A 22,783-nucleotide genomic window follows, 5' to 3' on the forward strand; every position below is an offset into this window, starting at 1 on the left:
TAATTGAAAATCTACTCACATAAACTAGGAATAATTAGAAACCCAAACTAAACCAAATAAAAAAAACTTAATTCAAGGAGGTAGTTGCTGTCATTTGAATAGTCGCAAAGTTTTACTGTAACCTGAAATACTTAAGTTTTATAACCAAAAATCGTGTGGTCTCACATCTTATTCCATTTACTGTAAAGAAATGAAATATTTTAATACAGTGCTTAGGAACAGTCACACCTTGATGCATTCTTTTGTCATCATAGCTTTTTTACTATATCATTGCTGCCATCCAATTAACAATGCTGCTCTGAGATTGGAACGATTCATCAGAGAGGCCAATTTCAAGGTAAATAAGGCTGGGTATCATCAAGGCTGCTGTAAATGTCTGGCCTCAAGAAAAAGCAAGGCAGAAAGCCAATACCAGCCATGTTTGTTGGCTGCCTTAAACACTGAAACCAGAAAGGTTTCCCGTCATCTAAAGACACTGGCTGAAATGAATAAAATACAGAACACACAAGTTAACATGCACAAAATGCAACACAAGGGGAAGAAATTGTCACAGATTAACTATCAAATGCTTTGTTAAATGTAATACTATTTACTTAAAGGAACAGTAACACCAAAAAATGTAAGTGTTCTAAAATAATGAAAATATAATGTACTATTGCCCTGCACTGGTAAAACTGATCTGTTTGCCTCAGAAACACTACTATAGTTCATATAAACAAGCTGCTTGTGTAGCATTGGCGGAAATTGAAAAAAGGCTACATGACACAGGTTAAATAGTGGATAACAGATACCACCATTATGTTTTACAGAGTTGATATGCCATCTGCTGTGTAACCTGAGCCTTTTCTCCTTTGAATGGCTGCACTCTTGCTACTACACAGTCAGTGCCAATTCTAAGCTAATAGCCGCCTGAGGCGGCTGCTGCAATGCTGCCCCCCCTCGCCGGCTTCCTGACGGGAGGGGAGGCAGGAACACTAATGCAGAGAGCGCTCTTTCGCATTAGTAAAGCCAAATTTCTGGTTTAAAAACCGGAAATTCGGCTCTTAAAGGTATCAGGAGCGTCTTTTTGCCGCCCATGGAAACCTCTCCGGCGTTGCCACCTGAGGCAAGTTTCTCAACTTGCCTCATTGGCGGTGCGCCCCTGTACACAGTAGTAGTGTTCCTGATGCAAAAACAGCAGTTTTACCAGTGCAGGGCAACACTGCATTACATTTGTATTACTTTAAAACACTTATTTTTTTGATATTGCTGTTCCTTTAAGAGAAGTAAGCAAAATAATTCTGGGCATACTTCCTTACATCTGTGCAAATCCATATAACAATGCCATCCCAAAAATGGTCCATAAATAGAACGGACGGGGGGTAATTAATACTGAGAAAGTGATGACAAGTGAACCACAAAGCAGGTAAAATTATATATCATTTATGCCAAAGTCCTTAATATTTTATGTGGATCCACAAAGAAAATATAAATCTGTGATGTATAACGCACTGTAAAAGACACAATAGTGTTCCATCTATCTGGATATGGAAGGGGTAAAAGGACATTTCAAACTGGCAGTTACTTTTGTAGCTGCTTCTTGGTTTATCAGGACCAATATAACAAAAGATAGATTCAAACATATTTGGTGTAATTTTATCAATGGATCAAGGGTTTTAAAGCTTTATGCTATTAAGAGACAATCATTTGGTTGGTCAGAATATATTACCAGCATAGGCAATTTCTACCTAATTTTCACCTCAAAAGAATGAAACTAGCTAAAAAAATCTGCATGATAATATGTTACAATGTAACATTACAAAATATCAAGGCATACAGTTATATATTAAAAAACTGAAATCTAAATTAAAATGTGTGATTTTATTCAGTGATTTTGTGATCCATTAACCATTATATTTAATTTTAACTGTGCCACTTATGTGAACACCCTCTATTCCAACGCTCACGCTTCAGGGCTCAAATGTGCCACCCAGACTAAAGGTGGCCATACACGGGCAGATTTTTTTACTTCCTGAACGTTCCGATAATATTGATAACCTATCGGATGGTTGAACAATTGGCGGACGAACGGTCATCTCAACATTATCGTTTGCAAATTTGATCGGATAAGTTTAAAAATTTTAGTTTTTCAGGGATAAAATCCATCTTTGCGCATGTCAGGATTGTAGCACAAGCCAACGAACATATAAGGAAAAACGAACATATACTGAAGGACCCTAACGTTCTTTGCTGAACGCTTCATTTGTAACTATATAAACTATGTAAAGAAATACATTGGTGCTGACTGCAGGAATATCACCCTATCAAATCATATGTGAAAGAAGTTTATTATGCCATAGCAAGACATAAATCCATATGTCTGCATGGAGCAGGGAAGGAGAAACCGACTATATACTACAGACAGTGACACAATGCTAGCACCACTCCTCGTTTGTTGAACAACCTTCGTCCGTACACGAAGCAAACAATACCGTTACATCTGTTCTTATAATCAGTCTCCGTGGATGGCGGCATATCGTATAAAATAAATCATGAGATGATCGTTTAACGATACAATCGTTCATCACAGAACGATAAAAGTATGCCTGTGTATGGCCACCTTAACACAATTATCCTGGGTACAGACAGGAAAGGAGGCTAATACCAGTGTCGGGGCTGATTCTCGGTCTGCGTATTTCAGTGGCTCAATTGTCATTCCCTTAGCCTACAGCTGAATCCTAGCAGTTGATTTATAAATGGGGCAAATTCATTTTTATGCGAATCTGGTGGTTGAACATTAAATGCCATCGGACAAATAAACTGCATATTGTACACTCATCTGCAATAATAAAAGTTAACTCTACTTTAGTACGTGAAAAACACTTGTTTTGAATGCAACCATGTAGTAGCTGTAATAGAAATTATTGGGTTGAACTTGCTTTTTACAAAATGTTAGGTTGCAAATAGGGAGAAAATAACGTGAGTCAAAATTTAGACTGAACAAAATTAAGGGGAGGGGGAGATTTGGAGTTTGCCAACAAAAAGATGAATACACTTTTTGTAGATTAAAACAAAATGTGACAAAATTCCTAGCTATGTAACAAAAAATGTGGACATATAAAACAAAATTCCTGTTTTACTAGGCTTCCTTTTCTGATAAAAGTTATAGCAAATGTTTTCAAAGCAAGGAGTTTGTTCTTTGGTTAAACCATGGTAAATTGTTTAAAAATGTAGCCAAAGTGTGGTTTTGGTTTCACCTACCTACCTTGAAATTTTAGCAAACTATTTCCTTTCAAATTCCACAATGATGAAAAACTTTGATTTACTCTGTTACTATGTATTTTATTTTCAGTCACATTAAAGTGCTGTTCTTTCTTGCTGCTTTTTGGAGCCAAGAGATTACTTAAGTAATAAGAACCAAGAGGGAGGGAATTTCCTGAAAGTTAATGACTGTTGAGGACTCTGGAGAAGTCAAAGACCTTTTAGCAAGCCAATTTCAAATGAAAGTTCCATTATGTAAAAACATTCTATTGCCGTTGTCCAATCACATAGATAATCAATTACAATGTTTAGTGAGACAATTAAAGAGATCTGTATGTGGTTTTCACTTAAGACTACAAAGACAAAAGGATAAAATGTAAAATAGTAAAAATATTTATTGACAAGGATTACATTTATTTTACCACTGCTGATTATACGGTCTGCATTATTTGCAATTGGTACTTTAGCCGACAGCAAGAAAGACACTAACCACTGGAAATAATGGAGTGGAGGCCTTTAAGCAGAAGGGAAAAAAAACTTGCTGATGTTTATCATGCATCCAACTGTGTGATCTGTCTCAGAAAATCCCTCTGACAGCCACTCAAACCATTTGCTATCAAAATGTTCACCAGGGTGAAATTAAATTAACTTATTAGTCAACAGACAGCTCATTCCGTATTCAAACATAGAGACACCTTTATCAGAGTTTGAAGTTCACCAAAACAACAAGTCCACTCAAATGTATATGATTTCCAGAGTATTTTCTTGAGAACTATGTGAATGACTGTTTCTTTGGTCTTTGAAAAATATGCCAATACTCAAGTAAAAAATGAATACCAAGGTGGCAAAAGAAGAGATGATAAAAAAGACAAATTTGTTAAAACAAGTTACAGCAACCAAAATATTTGTCTTGCCTGAAGAAAAAAAAAAGAGGTTCATTATGAAATAATGAGTAATTAGCCTACACCTGGAATCTCTTTAAATTGTACAGAAACATACAAGATTAACAGCAGGGAATTAATTTCATTTTCCAAAACAGCTGCACAAGCTTACTAAAGTACACAAAATTTCCATTACAAAGTTTTGTTGGCAGATCCAAGATTCATCCAAGTTCAAATTTCTAACATAACATTTATTTCCCGTTTAACACTTTTTTCATTCATGTTAAGTGCTACTAATTTCTATCATGTTGTATTTGGCAGAATTTCCACTGATCAGGCAAGTGAACAGCACCTATGTAAGGTAATATGTATTTCAGCCATATGGATTTTGTGGCTGAAAGCCATGTTTCTATTAACATGTGAAGTATGAACTTGTATGAAGTATAAACTCTTGCATGCATCTCACAATTAATTCAAGTGGAAGCTGTCATTTGAGATCCTTCAAACATCCTGGTATTTAAGAGGTTAAAAATGCTGGCCATCCACTCAAAGTTAGAATAGGAGATAAATTAAAATAAAACACACAAACATTGCACTTAGTTACGTTTTTAGGGATTATTAGAATATATAGAGTTGAGGTTGTTTAAATTTGTGTCGGCAAGGGCCTCTGATGGTTATCGAATGCTATTTGCAATTAAAAAAAAAGAGGCATTTGCCTGGTTCTGGTTTATGGTAATATATGTGCAGTTAGTAATAATGCATTGTATGTTTCAGATTTGGCTGGGTGAACTTTTAATTGGTAAATCCACAGCGTGAAACCACTATTTGCACTTACGTTGAACTAAATATATAATTTTTTCAAAGATGGCTTTGTGTTCTTGGAAGGGAAATGTATTTGTTCATGAACCACAACAATTATTTAAGTCAAGTAAATGTAGCATTTCCACGGTGAAGCTTAATTAGCTCTTCCCAACCTTCCCCTGTGAAGGTAGTTGAACCACACTTTAGCCTTTCTCCAGCAATGTTCTAAAGCTATACTGAAACATCTTCTTTCCATAGCAAATCAGATGTCGATTGGAAGCACAGAAGTTTTCCCTTCTAAAATATGTCTAAGAAATGCTCCTTAGCTTTTAAATTTTGCTGATTGTTTTTTGTTAATTTGCTGTTTTTGTTAACTATCTGGAAACAAACAACTTGCATACAAATATGAATGAACTAGATCCTAATAAACATCTTTAAAGTGAAAAATATAATGTTGCCACCAATTCGACTCAGGGTTATGCATCTTTCAAAGAATTATTTGTATGGGCAACTACTGAATAACAGAAATATATTATCTTTATGTCTGGTAGCACATTACAGAGATAGCTTTTCATTTACAGTGGCCCCTGCCAGAGTGAAGTTAACAATAAATACTGCCCATTACATTCACACAAAGCTGGTTTAACTTGTCTATGGGTGTTTTTGGGGTGTGTGAGGAATATGTAGAGCATCGCCTGTTGTTGCAAGGCAATGGTACATACTTCATAGTCACTGCAGGTCTTAAGATTATTGAAATGAATGCAATTCATTTTGTTTGCTTCCAATATTTTATATTAAGATCTTATTCAAAAATCTTTTTTATAAAATTCTGCATGTCAAACAAGGGTGTCAACAAGTCAAAAGGTGAATCCTTTTAATAACTTTTTAAGTACTAGCGTACCAACAGAAATCCATCACTACATACAATTAAAACAAGGGCTGTAGTTTGACTTCACTTTAACATTTAGGTTTACTGAAGTATCTCTATTTTAAATACCACTCAAACCATATACCATGCAGTGGGTGATAAAGCACAATAGATGAAACAACAACATTGTCAACTTAATTGAAGACTACACAAGGGACTATTATATGAACTCAACGGCCTCATAAAATTTACTAATGCCACTGCACAAGACTGGACTTAAAAAAAATGACTCTCCATGCTGTAAAATATGATCAGATAAAGTCAGACAGTATCTTGTTTTCATAAAATAAATAATTATTTTATCGGATGTTGGTGTTGGATAGCAATAGATTACTGTAACTGCTGCGCAGAGTTTTTTTTTTTTTTTTAAACCACACTTGTTCATTGTCTTCAACATTTGGTCTACAATATACACAGTATATACCAAGTATAAAACCTCAAAATGTAACTTGCACCTCTCTTATTGTTATTGAACTATGCTGAACATCTCTGACGCTGGAAACAGAGCAGTAGCTCTATACTTCAAATACAATAAAAGGCACCAAGTTTGACCAGGAGCAATAACCCAGAGCAACCAATAAGAGGTTTGCTTTTAAACAGTCGACTAGTAAATGTTACCTGCTGATTGGTTGTTATGGGTTACTGCACATGGACAAACAGTGCCTTTTATTAAATAACCCCATATATGTTTTAGTACTGAGCTGATAAGCAGAAATATTCTAAGCAAACAAAATATCCTTACTTGCTTTAAATTCTTTAATGGCATATTTTTGCTATTAAATAATTTTTATACTTATTAAGGGGTAGACATTGCAGCACATTCATTTTTTAAATGATAGCTATCATCTGAAGATAACAGGAGAATTTATCAGGAGCATGAATTTTAAGGTTTCAGTGCAACATACATACATGACATAAACATGGGCAGAGCACAGAACTACAAACACTAACGAAGTAATTTAGCCGACATTGATCAGACAAAATAAAATTACCTTCTGTACACTGCAAGATGATGATTACGAGAAATAGCCAATGGATTTGCATCCTGCTGCCAGGAGTCACCATTATTGATTCCTCTTGATTGCTTTGTATTCCTTAATGAATCCAGTTACATATAACCAGGTTCAGTGAAGCAAGAGGTCTGCATCATTCATTTTCATACCTAAAAACAAGTAAAATAAAATTAGTACAGGTAAACTAAGCCAAATGTACAACTACTGCACTTTAGATACATTAGTCAAATGAATAAAAAAACTCTTACTACCTAACAACCTAAAGTGGGTAAGAAAGATGAAATTAGAGAATCTACACCTTCTCTCAATTCCTTTTCCTCAATAGCTGACCAGGTAGAACAGTGTTATTTGGCCAGCCATGTGGATGGCAATATTGCACAATAACTGACCTCTTGATTGGTAAGATAACCCTAAGGCAGGTGTGCAGAGTAATTTTTGTAGTTTTAATATAACGCTAAGGCTTTCCAGTGTTGTAACTGGCTATAATAGCCAATCAGCCCAAACTGACATTTTATGTTGCCTATGTTTGCGGTTATATAGTGTTGACATGTTTTTCAAAGCTTTACAACGAATGTTTATCATTGACGTAAGTCCCTGCCCCAACAGATCTTGTAGTCTGCCTAGGGCCAGTATCATCAGCCGACAATTAATCCACCAGCATGACTCCACTGAGAACAATCTGACACCACTAATACAGATTGTTCTTGGCCAGAAAAACAGAGCATTTTAAGGGATAGAAATGCCAGTAGTAGCAGTATCAGGCTATCTGAAGGAATCAAGTGTGGTTTTCAATTGTGAAGTGATGGATTTGGAGATTTGAACATCCTCTGCTTTCTAAAGAAACTGTGCACCAGTTAAGAAAAAAAATGGTGTAAAATTATTGGGGATGTGACCATAATTGAAGCAGGAAAAAAACCCTACACCTTAAAGTAACAGTAACGCCAAAAAATTATAATTTCGAGCGACAATAGAAAAAAGATTGCCGCGTGTGTTTTTACGCAGCGATTCCCCATAGACGCCAGCGCCAAAGTTTCGCCAGCGATTGAGGATTAAAAGTCGCGGCGAGTCAAATCGCCGCGCTATCGCTTAGTGTGGCCTTACCCTTAAATTGCTGCCAAACGATTCTGAAGCAAACACACCAGTTTTACCAGTTAAGGGAAACAGGACATTATATTTTCATTAATTTAAAACACTTTCATTTTTTGAAGTTACTATTCCTTTAAGTTGGCTCACAAACTGCACAAAGAAGTTAACCAAACAATGTTTGCAAGAAAATGCAAGTTTAAAATGCAGGTTAAACCATTTTCTTTATTATTTTAAAATAACTCAAATTCCATTACAGAAGTAAAGAAGAGAGTCCCACAGCACTGTGTCATCCATTATCTTATACAAAGACTAAAGAATAAATATGTTTAAAATGTCTATGTTTGCCTTTAAATTTCATCATTAATTTTTTTGCAAAACATACACATTTTTATCTTAACTATGACACAGACAGGGAGTAAAAGTAAGGAAGGCAAAGGAAATTGAGGCTTCTTCTTTATCTGTCCAGAAGACTTCAATAGACAGCCGGTGTGCCGGACTGAGTTTTGTTTCAACGAGAGAGAGAGAGAGAGAGAGAGAGAGAGAGAGAGAGAGAGAGAGAGAGAGAGAGAGAGAGAGAGAGAGAGAGAGGTACAGTGTTAAAAGGAGAAAGACTTTGTGCACTTGGGGGTGGCAAATGTTAAGCACTTCTAAGTGATCGTATTGACTTACCTGAAATCCCGGGCTGGTGCTCCTATCAGCAGAAAACTGCACTGTGGTGCTCACTAGTATAACCCCGGGCCGGTGCAGTTTTCTACTGATAGGAGCGCCAGCCTGGGTTTCAGGTAAGTCAATACAATCACTTGGGGGTGCCTAACATTTTAAACCGCAAGTGCATGAAGCCTTTCCTTCTCCGTTAAAGGTTAAGTTTCTCCATTGTCCTAATACTATAAAAATAATTGTGCATTTCATAGTGTATTTACCATGACTATGTGAAAGGAAGCTTCAAGTTAATGCTGTTTTACAGAAGTCAATAGAAGGGTTTCCATGGTTATGGCATTATAATGGTCAAAACAACATATGTGCGATAGCCTTACACTTCCTTCAGTAAAATAAAAAAATATTTTGGAATTATACTTTTTTTCCTTCCTTATTGCTGCCAATTTGACACATGGATTGAGACTCAATGCAACAAACCATTGTAAATTAGATGTCCTTAAATAATGATAAACCTATTTGCTTTTAAAAAAGTTATGCCATACTATTGAAGTCAAAATAGATAAAAGTGACCTCGATCAGACGTGTCTGCCCGAAAGAGATATTCCCCAATCTGTGTGCAGCGCACTGCAGTTTTTAACATACTGATCTGATTTTCAACCTTTTCTACTAGAAAATAAGAGGACAGAAACAATATCCAAAGAAGAGAAATGAATAGAGAAGCCTTCAACCTAATCCAATTTTCAGATGAAACAGCAGCACAATCTTGTTAGTTCTTAGCTTTTCACTTTTGTCATCTGAATGACTTGAGATAAGTGAAGAAGATTAAGGGGCATATTTATAAAGGCGTGTAAAGATGTTTTGAGATAAAATTCTGGTGTGAAAAAGGAAGTGTTTGAAAAGCCCAATTTTTAAGCCTGAATTGATTTCCTATCCAATGTACTATAGTGTATAATAATGGAGGAAATTATGATGGTAGCCCTGCTTCTAAAAATAAACACCCATCTACAAGGTGGATGATACTGGTTACTATTGTGTGGCAAATGTATAGACTAAAACAGGGTTTTATAAATATTCCACTTATCTCAAATTGATTTAACAACTTTTATATGTAAAATAATTGTATAACTTGATAAATATGTCCTGAAAAATAGTTTAGGCATTTGTACATCAAGAAAGATGTTTTCTAATCAAATCTTATTTGTTCTATTTACAGAAACTGTAACCCAAACACATTGCAGGAAACTTTGGGCTTACTGTGCTCTGTGTAAAAACTGAATTTAATGTTAACATCTGTGAGATCATAGTCTAATTACTGTGAAGTGAAATATGAAACAAAATCAATGGTCACATAAGATGCAATCTCAACTGTGTTTGGCTCAGCACACAAAATCCTTGACTCATAAATCAATGTTACAAGCCATTCAGTGAATCAATAGTCAGAATCCCACTTGGTCTATACATACAGCCACTAAATGAAATAATAATGACTTAAGATATGTCATACTGGGTCATCAATATCAACAACGAGTTATCCAAAAAATAATGAGTTCAAACAACGCATTAGGACTTTTTTATTTACTGAAAACCAGTATCTTAAATAGACAAAATAGAATTCTTACAAATTTGCTGGACAAAACAAAAAATATCAGAAGTTCTGAAAGAAGTGTTATAGAGATGTACAAATAGATAGATACAGTGAAAATACTAAAGATTTATGTTATGGAAAAATATGAATTTATTTTAAAGTACCACTGGAACCGCCAATGCGCAATAATAACGGTCAACTATTCTTTATGTTGGTTTGTTTAATCAATTAGCACCAGACCAGAATGCACAGGGTTTTCTACAAATAATAGAAGAAAATAAAACAACTTTGGGTTCTGAGGTTTAGCATAAAGTCACATTGGAAAACTCTACTAATGATAAAAATGCCATTTTAACTTAACCAATATTTGAATATTTTGGACAATGCAAGGTCATTTGTGCAAATGTCGAATATAACACTTGCTATTGAACAGCTTTGACTTATCTGTGACATTGTTGAATCAATTGTAAGTTCCATAACACTTTTCTATAGCTAAGAGTCATCTTCGTTTGAGTTAATTGGCTGCTGTGATTCATTATGCAGTGAAAAAAACACTAAGTTCTTCTGTCAATGTATTTATCGAGCATCCTTTTTAATATAGAGCACAGCAATAACTTTGAACTACAATATTCAGGCTAAACTTTATATTTCCAGTTGCTGGTACACTACATGTAAGCATCTTTTTTCTTTGGTGATTCATATTATAACTGCCACAAATGCTTATATAACACTTTTTTATATACTTTTTTCCTTAATTTAAACTCTGTTAAAACAAGCATAATAATATGTGGGTAGGTTTATAGAAAAAGAAAAACCTTTTACTTTTGCAGATAACATTTTCCCTCTTGGGTGATAAGTTTAATGCTTGTCACATTTCTAAATAATGCCTTCACCACAGCTACACTGGTCATGAATAATAGAGATGCATTAATACAAGATGATACAATGATAAAAAGGTTAAAAACAAACACACCAACAAGGAAGAGTTGCTTAGCAGTGACAATACTTCACCGCCAATTACAGCAATAACTTCCAGATCTATGTGTTTTAAAGCTCCTAAATAGGAGCTTATGTGCATGCAATTTCACACAAATTAGGCTTAATAAATTTCCAGCTGTTAGAACACAGCCATTGTATGGGATTACTGTACAACATCTGTGAACATTAATAGGCATTTTATATATTTCACCATACAAGTGTATACTTAGGCACCTGAAAATATTCAGTGACCTATAAGAACAATTTGCACCTGGTAAGATTACAATAAGGTAAATAGTTATAAATACCAGTAGTTCAGAGAATATAAATCGCCAGACAGATACTGCTTTCAATAACAATTAAAACCTTTAAATGCATTGTACCAGAATTAAAAACTTTTAATTTTGATGGCTTGGGCATTTATTTGAACACCATCACAGAACAGGATCCTTTCCCAATGGGTATACATGGATACCCCCCACATATAATTAGATTGCTTGCTACATGACCAAATATAAAATTAGCCCAATTTAGCACATCACTTAGGTGGCAAAATGGGGAAAATATTAGTTTGCTTGGCGACCTCGCTAACAAGTAAATGTACACATGTATGGGCAGTTGTATGATTTGCCTTTCTAATTTGCATTCTGTCAAAGACTGTAACCTTAAATTATATTGTCTGTGGATACATAATGTCCCTGTCTCTAGCTGTCAGATAAATGAAAGTAATTGGACTGACTGCATGTGAAGATCTTAATATATACATTTTTATAAATACAAAAGTCTTCAGTAGCGAGTGCTTCAATGTAGCTGTCCAGAAATAAGCTTCTATGGAAGCAATACCATTTTCCATGCGTACGTATGTATGTATATGTATATATATATATATATATATATATATATATATATATATATATATATATATATATATATATATATATATATATATATATATATATATATATATATATATATATATATGAAGTATTCTATCCAATTTAAAATCTGTGGGTCCGTTTGACAATTGAGGTGCACAGGTGTCATTCTACTAACCTGAATAACATGGAGAAAATTAGTAGAAATGCCTCCCAAACAGTATAGAATAGTATAAACGTACCCCATAAAATGAGGTGGTAATGTAATAAAAGGTGAAAAGCTTGCCCAAGTCTGTTCCCTCATAACAAGCAATTAATTGTTTGCAAACGGCTGATTAGTAAATGATACCTGATAACCGGCTCCTATAGGTGACTAGATGTGTAATTATATCTGGAAAAAGTGGAATCTTTTTGAGCCATTGTGTATATACATAAATGCACACACACACACACACACACATTTCTTTTTATTATTATTATTATTATTTTTAAATGACGAGAAATATGGTTAAAAAAAATTCTCATATAGACGTAAACATCTACTGTTTCCAGGGGAATAATTGCCAAGCTGCAGTATAAATAGTTTCCCCGTTGTAAAGGCTTTTTAGAACTATGGAATCTGGCATGTTAGAAATTCCTCCAATCAACCCCTCAGAGAAGTACAATATTGGAAGAGAAGTTATTACACCTATAATGATTACGGCACCTATCATGACACAACAGTCCTCCAGATTTTTTTATATTTATACACCTGGCAGGAGGATAACAGAAGGCATAGTCTTAGTGGAACTGAGCATGTACAAAAGTCACACCATTTTTAAATTCAAGGAGATATATTTCTGCAGAGGAAATTCAACTAAACTACAACCAGTCTATGCTGAGTTTGTCACATAATGATAATCGCTTTGTCTTTAGTTTAACAGCTGTCTTAAAGGAACAGTAACGTCAAAAAATATGTGTTTTAAAGTAATGAAAATATAATGCAGTGTTGCCCTGCACTGGTAAAACTGCTGTGTTTGCTTAAGAAACGCTACTACTGTTTATATAAATAAACTGCTGTGTAGCAATAGGGGCAGCCATTCAAATGAGAAAGGGTTCAGGTTACACTGCAGATAGCAAATAAGCTCTGCCTGTCTAATGGTGTTATTTGTTATCCATTAGTTAACCTGTGTGATATAGCCGTTTTTCAATTTCCGCCATTGCTACACAGCAGCTTGTTTATATGAACTATAATAGTGTTTCTGAAGCAAACAGATCAGTTTTACTAGTGCAGGGCAACACTACATGATATTTTCATTACTTTTTCATTACATTTTTTGGTGTTACTGTTCCTTTAAGTGTCAGAGATGTAGCCACTCTCTGAGCCATCCTCTCAGCAGAAAAATATTGAAAAGTTGATCTTGGCTACAGGTATTGGAAACCTTTTCTGATATTATCTAGGGTTTTTCCAGATAATGAATCCTTCTGTACATTAGAGAACCATGGCTTAATATAATTAAAACCAATATAAATATAGTAAATTAAGGACTGTTCTGCCATCAACATACACTTAACTAGTTATTATATTTAAGGAATGATTTTCTTACAGAGAAACGGCAAGTGATTCAAAATTCAAGAATTGTCACTATTTATGTAGTTTAAATCCCTAGGGATAATTTATATAATCCAAATGCAACAAAACATACATTTTAATGAAATTAAAGTACATGGGTTAGATAGGTTAGCTGCTAGCCATACTATAGGTGGTCTATTTTCATTTTGGTTTGTGAACGATAAAAAATGCCAACGTTTTAGAGATGTAGTAGGTTTGCAGCCCTCTGTAACTGTAAACAAAGATGCTTTGCACTAGTCCACCTTTAAACCACTGCAGTGCACTTTAGTCAAGACTCTAACTTGTAAGCGCTAATACTAAGATTTGCACAACACATATGGCATTGCATCTTAAATTATAATTTAAAAAGCCCTGATCTATAAAAAGCATAAAATGGAAACCAGATTGCAGAGGCTTTTTTTGGTCCAATGCTTTCAAATGACGATAACCAAATAATACTTGCATTTTAAAGCCTTTTCACTACACAAAATATAATATTAAAATATGTAAAATATGTTAATATACTTAATACAAAATCATAATTCATTACTCAAGCAAAAAAAAAACCGATTAATAAAGACTGAGAACAAATGAGTATGTATATCTAAAAGGAGGAAAATTTAACTACAGTAGTTTTAAACAATAATGCTGAAACTACTAATGCGTCTTCTTGAGATCCGATGCACTGAGAGGAAGTGCATGCGAGGAGACGGATGCGATAAATATAAGGTAAGTAATAGAAATGTCGGACCTTGTCCCTGAGTGCATCAGACACAGTATAACTGTCGGATGAAGGAGCAACGTGCAGCGTTCACATGAGACAGTCGTGTTGTATGGACGCAGCGACAAGGTCCGACATTTCTTTTACTTACCTTATATTGGCCGCATTTGTCTTCTCGCATGCACTTCCTTCCACGCTTCAGAGCTCATGAAGACGCACTGTGTGGTTCAGCCCTAAAGGTTCTAGAATCATGTGTTAAAATGTCAAGCTATACAGCTAAAACTGTCATGTACATAAAATAAAGTGCGAGATAAAAGCAATTACCGAAGAGTAACTTTGAAGCAGTCAGGCCTTCACTAAGTTGTGACCATTTATACTTTAGTTGCTGTAAAGTTGAAGTAGCAAGTAAAACTTCTGCTGATTTAATACATTATCTTTGTGCTAACATAAGGAATATGGAGCACAATAAGGGAAAAATAACTCACCATTGAATAATTCAAATATATGTGATTTATAACCTGTAAAAACATAAAGGGAATCATTCATCAACAATGGGCAAATTTGCCTGTGGACAGTAACCCAGGGAAACCAAATTATTGCAATATTTGTTCTACCTAAAGTTGGGTGAAAAGCTAATCATTTATAGGTTGCTGTGGGTTACTGCCCTTGTGCAAAAATGCTCCCCAAAATGTATGCAACATAATGAAACAACGGCAGATATGGCCACCACCTGCCTTTGCAGCAAGCCATCAAGTGAGAATTATGTTCTAAGCTGCAAATGGACATGCCATAATATATATCATCTCAGCTTTGCTTATTATCACTTTTATTTTAGATTACAAGGGGTGTAGTTTTACTATCTACAGTATACAAAAATCTTATTAAAAGCTGGCAATAGACTAACAATCTTTTATAAGTAATAAGGGCTAAGATACAAGGATCGGTTTCAACAATTTTGCCCAGCACTTTTTATATCTGTATAGGTGCTTGATCTGGACATTCATTTTATACTATGTGTTAATAATTACATGTATATCTATTGCTGACAAAGCTACATAAGATATATATGCTTTGCTGTTTTATAATCATCCTATACATAATTATATGTGGGGTTCGGAAGTGGTAGTATCATTTATATACTTCACTGAACATATTGAATGTCATATCTACAAAAAGATACAGTGAACTATTCAAAGTGCATCTGCCATCAAAATAATAGAAGTCTGTAGATTTCAAATACCTATTTTCATCACTTAGCTAGGAGGCACTGAGCAGTAATGATCAAATATGATGTTAATGACCTTGAGCACTACAGTTTGTAGCAATATTCTAAAGGACAGTAGCGCAAACAGACACACATATCTCTATCTCTATAGCTACTATATATATATATATATATATATATATATATATATATATATATATATATATATATATATATATATATATATATATATATATATATATATATATATTACATTACACATTGAATTGAGTGCACACATTTGACTGTTACCATGCCACCAACATATTGGAATCCTCTCCAAGAAAATCGGTGTTTCCTTGTTTCCTTTCCTTGTCCTTTAAGGAAATATATGGTCAGGATACAATTTCTAAGGGGCAAATTTACCTAGGGTCGAATATCGATGATTAATTAACCCTCGATATTCGACTGCCGAATTGAGATCCTTCGACTTCGAACATGGAAGTCGAAGGATATAGCACAATTCGTTCGATCGAACGATCGAAGGAATAATTGTTCGATCGAATGATTCAAAGGAATTTAATCCATCGATCGAAGGATTATCCTTCGATCAGAAAATTGTTAGGAAGCCTATGGGGACCTTCCCCATAGGCTAACATTGGCCTCAGTAGGTTTTAGGTGGCGAACTAGGGGGTCAAAATATTTTTTAAAGAGACAGTACTTAGACTATCGAATGGTCAAACGATTTTTAGTTCGAATCGTTCGAATCTAAGTCGAAGGTCGAAGTAGCCCATTCAATGGTCGAAGTAGCCAAAAAAACATTCAAAATTCGAACTATTTTTCCTCTATTCCTTCACTCGAGCTAACTAAATGGGCCCCTAAGTAAATGGCTTATTAATGGCAAGGCAATTTTAAAATTTCTAATATATATGGAGGGTTACTGATATTATTAAAGAAAGCGTATCATAGAACTTACAGAACGGTATAGCATTCCCAGCAAAGTTGAAGCCAAAGCAAACGATTTCACTTAGATATACAAACAAATAGTGTATATAGGGTTGTAATCAACCAAAATACATTCTTATACGAATCTCTATGAAATACGCAGGCATGTGTGCGAACAAAGTGGTATGACTAAATGTTACAAAGACTCACTACTTACTTCCTGACTTTTCCTAGCCAGGCTCTCTCAAGTCCAGGAACCCTAGCAGTTATGGATCTGCCGTCTATGCACTTGGACACGCACACTTATAACACACACTAGTGACTGAAGCAGGCCACAGAAAGTTTGCATAATTTTAAGATACTGCCCAACTATCTGCCGATTAATCCTTTTTAACAAAACATCCTGCAGTTCTATTGGGGGGGGAACCAAGCAAACATTTTTGAAAATGTAATCTACCAATCCATCATATAATCAAGTGCATCAGCAGTAAAGAGGAGTAAAGAGGAGCCACAGTTCCTTTTCACTTCCTGCAGTTCCAATCGTTTATGCTGTGGCCAAAATGAACAGAACAATCATATGGTACATGTGCATATGTCACACAGGCAAATTTAATATGGAAACGGATTACTCACTCTATGTCTACCTTTAAAATTGAAGCTATTTGGATTGCAAGAAACCTTACTTTTCAATCTTACTGTGATATAAAACCATTTAAAATATTAACCACAGTGCTAATTTTAGATAAAAATGAGCCCCTTAATGGTTATTTTTGTTCTTATCACAATTATTTAACATTTGAGGGCGAGCGCAAATTTCCACTTAAATAATTGTTCTATAATCCGAGTGCAGCTAATATTCCCACCATGCAATGAAAATGTGCCAAATATGTATTAGTATAATACCCGAGCCTGCTGAGAGGGTAATTCCTAAACAATAGCCATTACCAGCATCTTACATCAACTTATTATGAAATCTGCTTACCTATTTCTCTACTTAAAGGCTATTTGGTACAGCAGCAACTAACTAAATATTAGCAGTGATTATCCAGAATATATAATAGGTTGGCACAAGTATGGGGCCTTGTTAGAAGCTCTTAAACTTTAAAGACTGTACAAAATCAAAAAGCTGCAACATGATGGATTCTGCACTAAATCAAATGTCTTGGAAGCTAACGACCTGGCAAGGCAATGTTTTACAACAAACGCCTGAAAGCATTTGAGTAAAAAAAAAAAAAAAAAAAAAAGATTGCTGTGTGGTTCTGCTGCTCAAACCCTGAGAAACCCAGAGTGTGTTTTACTTCACACAATTCTAAACGCAATTTTTTTCAAAAGGTTTTGTGAATTTATTATTAAATAATGGTGATGAAAACAAAGACTAAATTATTTAATCCACAAAAACAAGCGCATCTGTAATATATTTCTTAGGCAAAACTGGCCGCAGTTTAAAATACACTCCAACAAGTACAAAATGAATGGTAAAACCATACATTTTTATCAACAGAGTTATATGTTTTTGGGATAAAAATCCTAAAATGGCCATTGCAGCTTAAGTTTCATTTTCTGATTCACAGAGAAAAGATAGATTTGTCAGAAAAAAAATGCAAGCTTGCAAAATCGAGATAAGCAGAAGAAACTTGATATTTTTTAATAATCTATACATTTATGGCACAAGAGAAAACTTGTATTGCTTTAATAATATGCAATAGTTACCTGTGTTAAGATATATTTATGAATTTACAGGAACAAAAACGAACGTCTGTGCCCACCTACACTAAAGAATACACTAAAGAACCTTGAACTGGTTTGTACTAAGGAGCTAAACACTTGTCTTCATGCCATCCTAATTAATAGATAGATAAAATATTTTACGCTCAGAACATAAATTAAGAAAATAACGAGGAAAAAAGCACCTTTAAAAAAAAAAAAATCAGAAAAAAAAATTACTTTCCAAATCATTCTGTACTTTTCCAAACATTTACAGATTACAGCTGGCTACTTAATGACAGCCATGAAATAATCAGGAACCTACACCCCAAAGGACTACAGTATCAAGACTGAAAGTTGTCCCAATGTACTGTGAACATAACAGATCTGCAGGTAAAAAAAAACAAAGAATAAATGCTTTCCTGGCATCATCTGTAATTGTAGACCACCCAAAACAAGAACAGCTCCCAATGCTTAAACAAATATCAACAGAACCAATGTCTCTGTTTACTTCTAAGGATTAAGGACTTCATGCCATCTGACTTTTTGCATAATATTCTCCTCCCAACTGCTAAGCGTGTTAAAAAGGACACTTCTACATGCTCTATACACAGATGCCAGGTCTAGTTAAAACAAAATAAAATGTGATTCTTTTGTTCGTAATGTCCAGATGTAACCCTTGTTTAAATACTTTTCCCTCCTCTAGTACAGACAAGGTTTGAAAGAAGCATGCACAGAATTATAAGCAGGCTACAAATAAAGCCTTTGACTTCTCAAAACTCTCTCTTCTTTTGTTTCTTGCAGTAAGGAATGCCTAGGAGTGGCAATAATGGAGGATTCCTTGATCACAGAAAGATAAAAGGCAGGACATAATCAACTAGGCTTGTGAAAAATGAACGATTCACAAGGAAAACGAGGAGGAAAACATGTAGTGTTCTTTGCAACTTGCAGACCTATTTCATAAAATGCTATACTGGGTTTCTTCTAAAACCTTCAAAACTTGTTGGGAACAGAAATCTATTCATGCTGACCTTGAGACAAAAAGAAATACACATTCTAAGAAATGCTGTGTAATTCAGAATCTGTTGTACCTGTTGGATGCAGTGCAGGGATGCCATCCAGTGAGAAAAGATGATAAAATGCAAATAAGCAGCAAATAGTACTTTAGGAACAGCAATACAAAACATGTAAATAAATTGCAGCAAGGCAATTTAGTATGGGGACCATTTTCTTCCAAAACTTTTTTTTGTCTCTTCATATTAAGAGGTCAGTGTCACCTCCCAGTGTAACAATACCATTGCCTCTCCTCCAAAAATGCAATATGTGGATCAACAATGTATATTCTATACCTATACGATTACTCTCTCTTTTATTCATTAAAAAATGCTTAGTTGTTCTTTAAAATGTGTTCGCTTGTTTAAAGTTAAGATCCCTGTTTGCTAATAACCATTAGATAGTGCAACAAAACAGATTAAAACACAAATTGTAGGAAAAGCAGTTGGTCAGGTACAAACACAAGAATAGTATCCTGTAAGCTAAGCACATGTAAACATAGACTTTCCGGCTGAACATGCAAAATAAACATATTTAAAAGACTCTCACCTTCCAGAAATACAACAAGGAGGAGCCCATAACTACTATATTATTGCAATAGGATGGCCTCCTGAATATACAACAGATCTTTTAAACAAAGCACTGAAAACCAAAGGAAGGTCATTCCCCACAAACAGCTGCCAAGAACAGTTTTTGACAGCAATGGGTGTTAGATTATCCTGTCATCTGCATCCACAGCAATAATCAGTTTGAGCTGGTGACTGATATAAAAATACCAGTAGTGAGGGAAAAGTGCTGGCCGAAACAGACAAAATAAGTTATGTCCCGCCTCCAAACGCATGTTCAATGAGAGCAAAGATTTTTTTTTTCTTGTAATATGCAGGAATTGCATCATTTTGAAACTTGCCTTAAAACTTGTCTAAAGATCTGACCCTAGAATATGTTCGAAAATATATTAGAAAAAAATATTATGAAAAGCTAAATTACATCAGAAAAGAATACGACTAGCTGTGCTATTTTTGCACTTGAAACATATATTTCATTCTCATTTATTCATATAGTGCAATCAAGTTATCCTACTTTTTACAATAATATAAAAAACGAACAGGTTCTTAGCAGTGCATTAGCAAGCAGGGGTTACAAAATGAAGCCGGATTCAGGATCTGAGGACTTTACGCATAAGGGCCTTCCGTCTAAAGGGATGGATATTAAGTGGCACACAAAGTAATATTATGGAATTGATTTTATCATTGTTATACTGCTACTATGTAAGGAAAACTGTGTACATATAGGAAGCATGCACAGAATTATAAGAAGGCTAAAAATAAAGCCTTTGACTTCTCAAAACTCCTTTTGTCTCTTTCATATATAAAACTGGATAAAAACAGAATATTTTGGGATTCAGAAATGCAGTACAACAATAATAAAATAAATTCCTTAATAACCTTGTGTGCCACTTATTACCCATTCCTTTGGATGGAAGGTTCTTGCAACCCCTCCTTGCTCATGTACCGCAAATAACCTGTTTTTTTACATTATTGTAAAAATTAGGATAACTTGATGACACAATATAAATAAATGAGAAAGAACTGTACATGTTTCAAGTACAAAATATAGCACAGCTAGTCATTTGGAAATGGGGCTGTAATTTAAAAATCCTGTATTTAAATTTTCTTTAAAAAAAAATTTGTATCAAATAAAAATCTTTTATTTAACACATCACTGTGTTACTAGAAGAGATCATTGTCTCAGATATGCAGAGGATTGTGTGGATGGGGGAATTAAGAAATGAATATGACACCTCCAACTTAAAGGAAAGAATTATTAAAAAAAAAAAAGAGAGAGAGAGAGAGAGAGAGAAATCCCTGAGTGCGAGTGATGAATTCAAGCCAGAAGCATGTGTTATATTGCTACTTTATTTGCCACACTAAAACTGTCTGACATGCTGTCAGGAACCTAAAAATCAGTGGTCTCCTGTTTGTCCACTGTTTTAAAATTCAGCGACAGGATGAAGAGATAGTTTGCACACAAGTGCTAGGCCTATTTATAAGCTGCTAACACATCTATTCTGATAGACAGATTTGAGATTACTTCCAGCAGCCCTGTGTACTCAATAAGATAAGACTAATTGGGGATCAGGCTGGGACTACCATAAATTTGCACAGCTGCATGAGAAATTGCTAGCACCTCTGTGGAAATACTCCAGCCCCAAAAGCATTTTTAGTTTTAAGTGGCTTCTCTTAAGGAAAGAGATTTCCTGCATAAATACAAATACGGGGGTTCATTTTAGTTCTGTGAATTCGAATGTTTATAGCATATTCCCTAACATAATGTTAAAAGAAAAAAAAAAAAAAATCAAAGACTGCCAGCTCCTTAAATATGCTCACTAGGCAGAGACTAACCACTTAGCTGCACTATAGAGGGAGAAAGCAAGCTGACTGTACAGGCCACATTCCATGGACAGAATCATGTATATTAAGGTATAGTAAAACAAATTTCTTGTACTTTTCTAGTTTCCTCAACCTTTCTAAAACGGATAACCTCAGAACTTGTATGTCATACGGTTGTGTTTACCCTTGTAATTTAATCCAACCAAGAAAACTAACTTGCTTTTTGTGTATTAAAAACCAAACAAGTGGCTTAAAGTCAGAGTACATATGTTTCAATCCAATGAGTACATCTTTACTCAACATTAAAGACCAGCAAAGGTCCAAGTAAAATGTCATTATTCTACATGGTGTAAAACAAAAGCATAATTCACCATTTGATATTTAGGTTGCCATTAAGTTTATGACACTTAGCATTACCTCTGTGGCACTGAAAGGGTTAGTGAAGTTAGCAACCAGTAATCTCATTTCTGCAGTGTAAATTGATTTTTTCCCTTTGCTGCCCTAGTAATTGAACAAATTTATACAACTGTGATGGGATTTTGCTTACCAGTGCAAAACACATAAAATCCTCTGCTTAGACAAAGTATATCACTTCATAAAACTGCATTTTTGTTGTAATTAAACAAATTGTATTTAAGCCTGCCTTGTGTCTCAGAAGCAATCAATAGCATTTTGCTGCAGGCTGCACTTTACCTGCAGGTGGTAAGCATTGTGTTTGCTCCAGTCAGGCTGCAGTGCACTTGATTATTCTGCCCTTAGTTTTTTTTTTTTTTTGCCCCCCTTTTTGGGAGGGGAGGGCATGGAATAACAGGCTCTGTGGAAAAAGAGCTACTGATTTTTCAAACAAACAGAAAATCACTGCATATGGAAATTAGCGTAAACCTTCACGTGTATATACATAAATCTATGTTTATAGATATATTTTTTATGATTTGCTTTCCAGCAGATATTAGTAACAGCATTACAGAAACCGAAATAGCACAAATTGCTTCATTACAAATCAGAGTCATTTAAGAAGAAAAACCTGCACATTTCTGAGAACAAATCAGGTCATTCCTACAATGCTACATTGTTGGTGGAGGAGCCAGCTCCTCAATTTACAGTTTTTTTGCCAGCTTTCTCCCTGATAAA

At 34.7% G+C, this 22,783-nt stretch overlaps 1 protein-coding gene across 35 annotated transcripts in view; it reads right to left on the reverse strand.

Moving 5' to 3' along the window:
* adgrl2.S (adhesion G protein-coupled receptor L2 S homeolog) overlaps positions 1-22,783 on the reverse strand; it is a 112,948-nt gene that overhangs the window by 84,532 nt on the left and 5,633 nt on the right. For all 35 annotated transcript variants that reach the window (XM_041561289.1, XM_041561287.1, XM_041561286.1 and 32 more), the window contains exon 2: positions 6,843-7,012. In XM_041561289.1, the coding sequence (XP_041417223.1) occupies positions 6,843-6,915 (73 nt within the window). In that variant the 5' untranslated portion in view covers positions 6,916-7,012. The remainder of the gene's footprint in view (positions 1-6,842; positions 7,013-22,783) is intronic.

This window comes from Xenopus laevis, chromosome 4S (assembly GCF_017654675.1).
Source record: "Xenopus laevis strain J_2021 chromosome 4S, Xenopus_laevis_v10.1, whole genome shotgun sequence".
Classification (NCBI taxonomy): Eukaryota; Metazoa; Chordata; class Amphibia; order Anura; family Pipidae; genus Xenopus; species Xenopus laevis.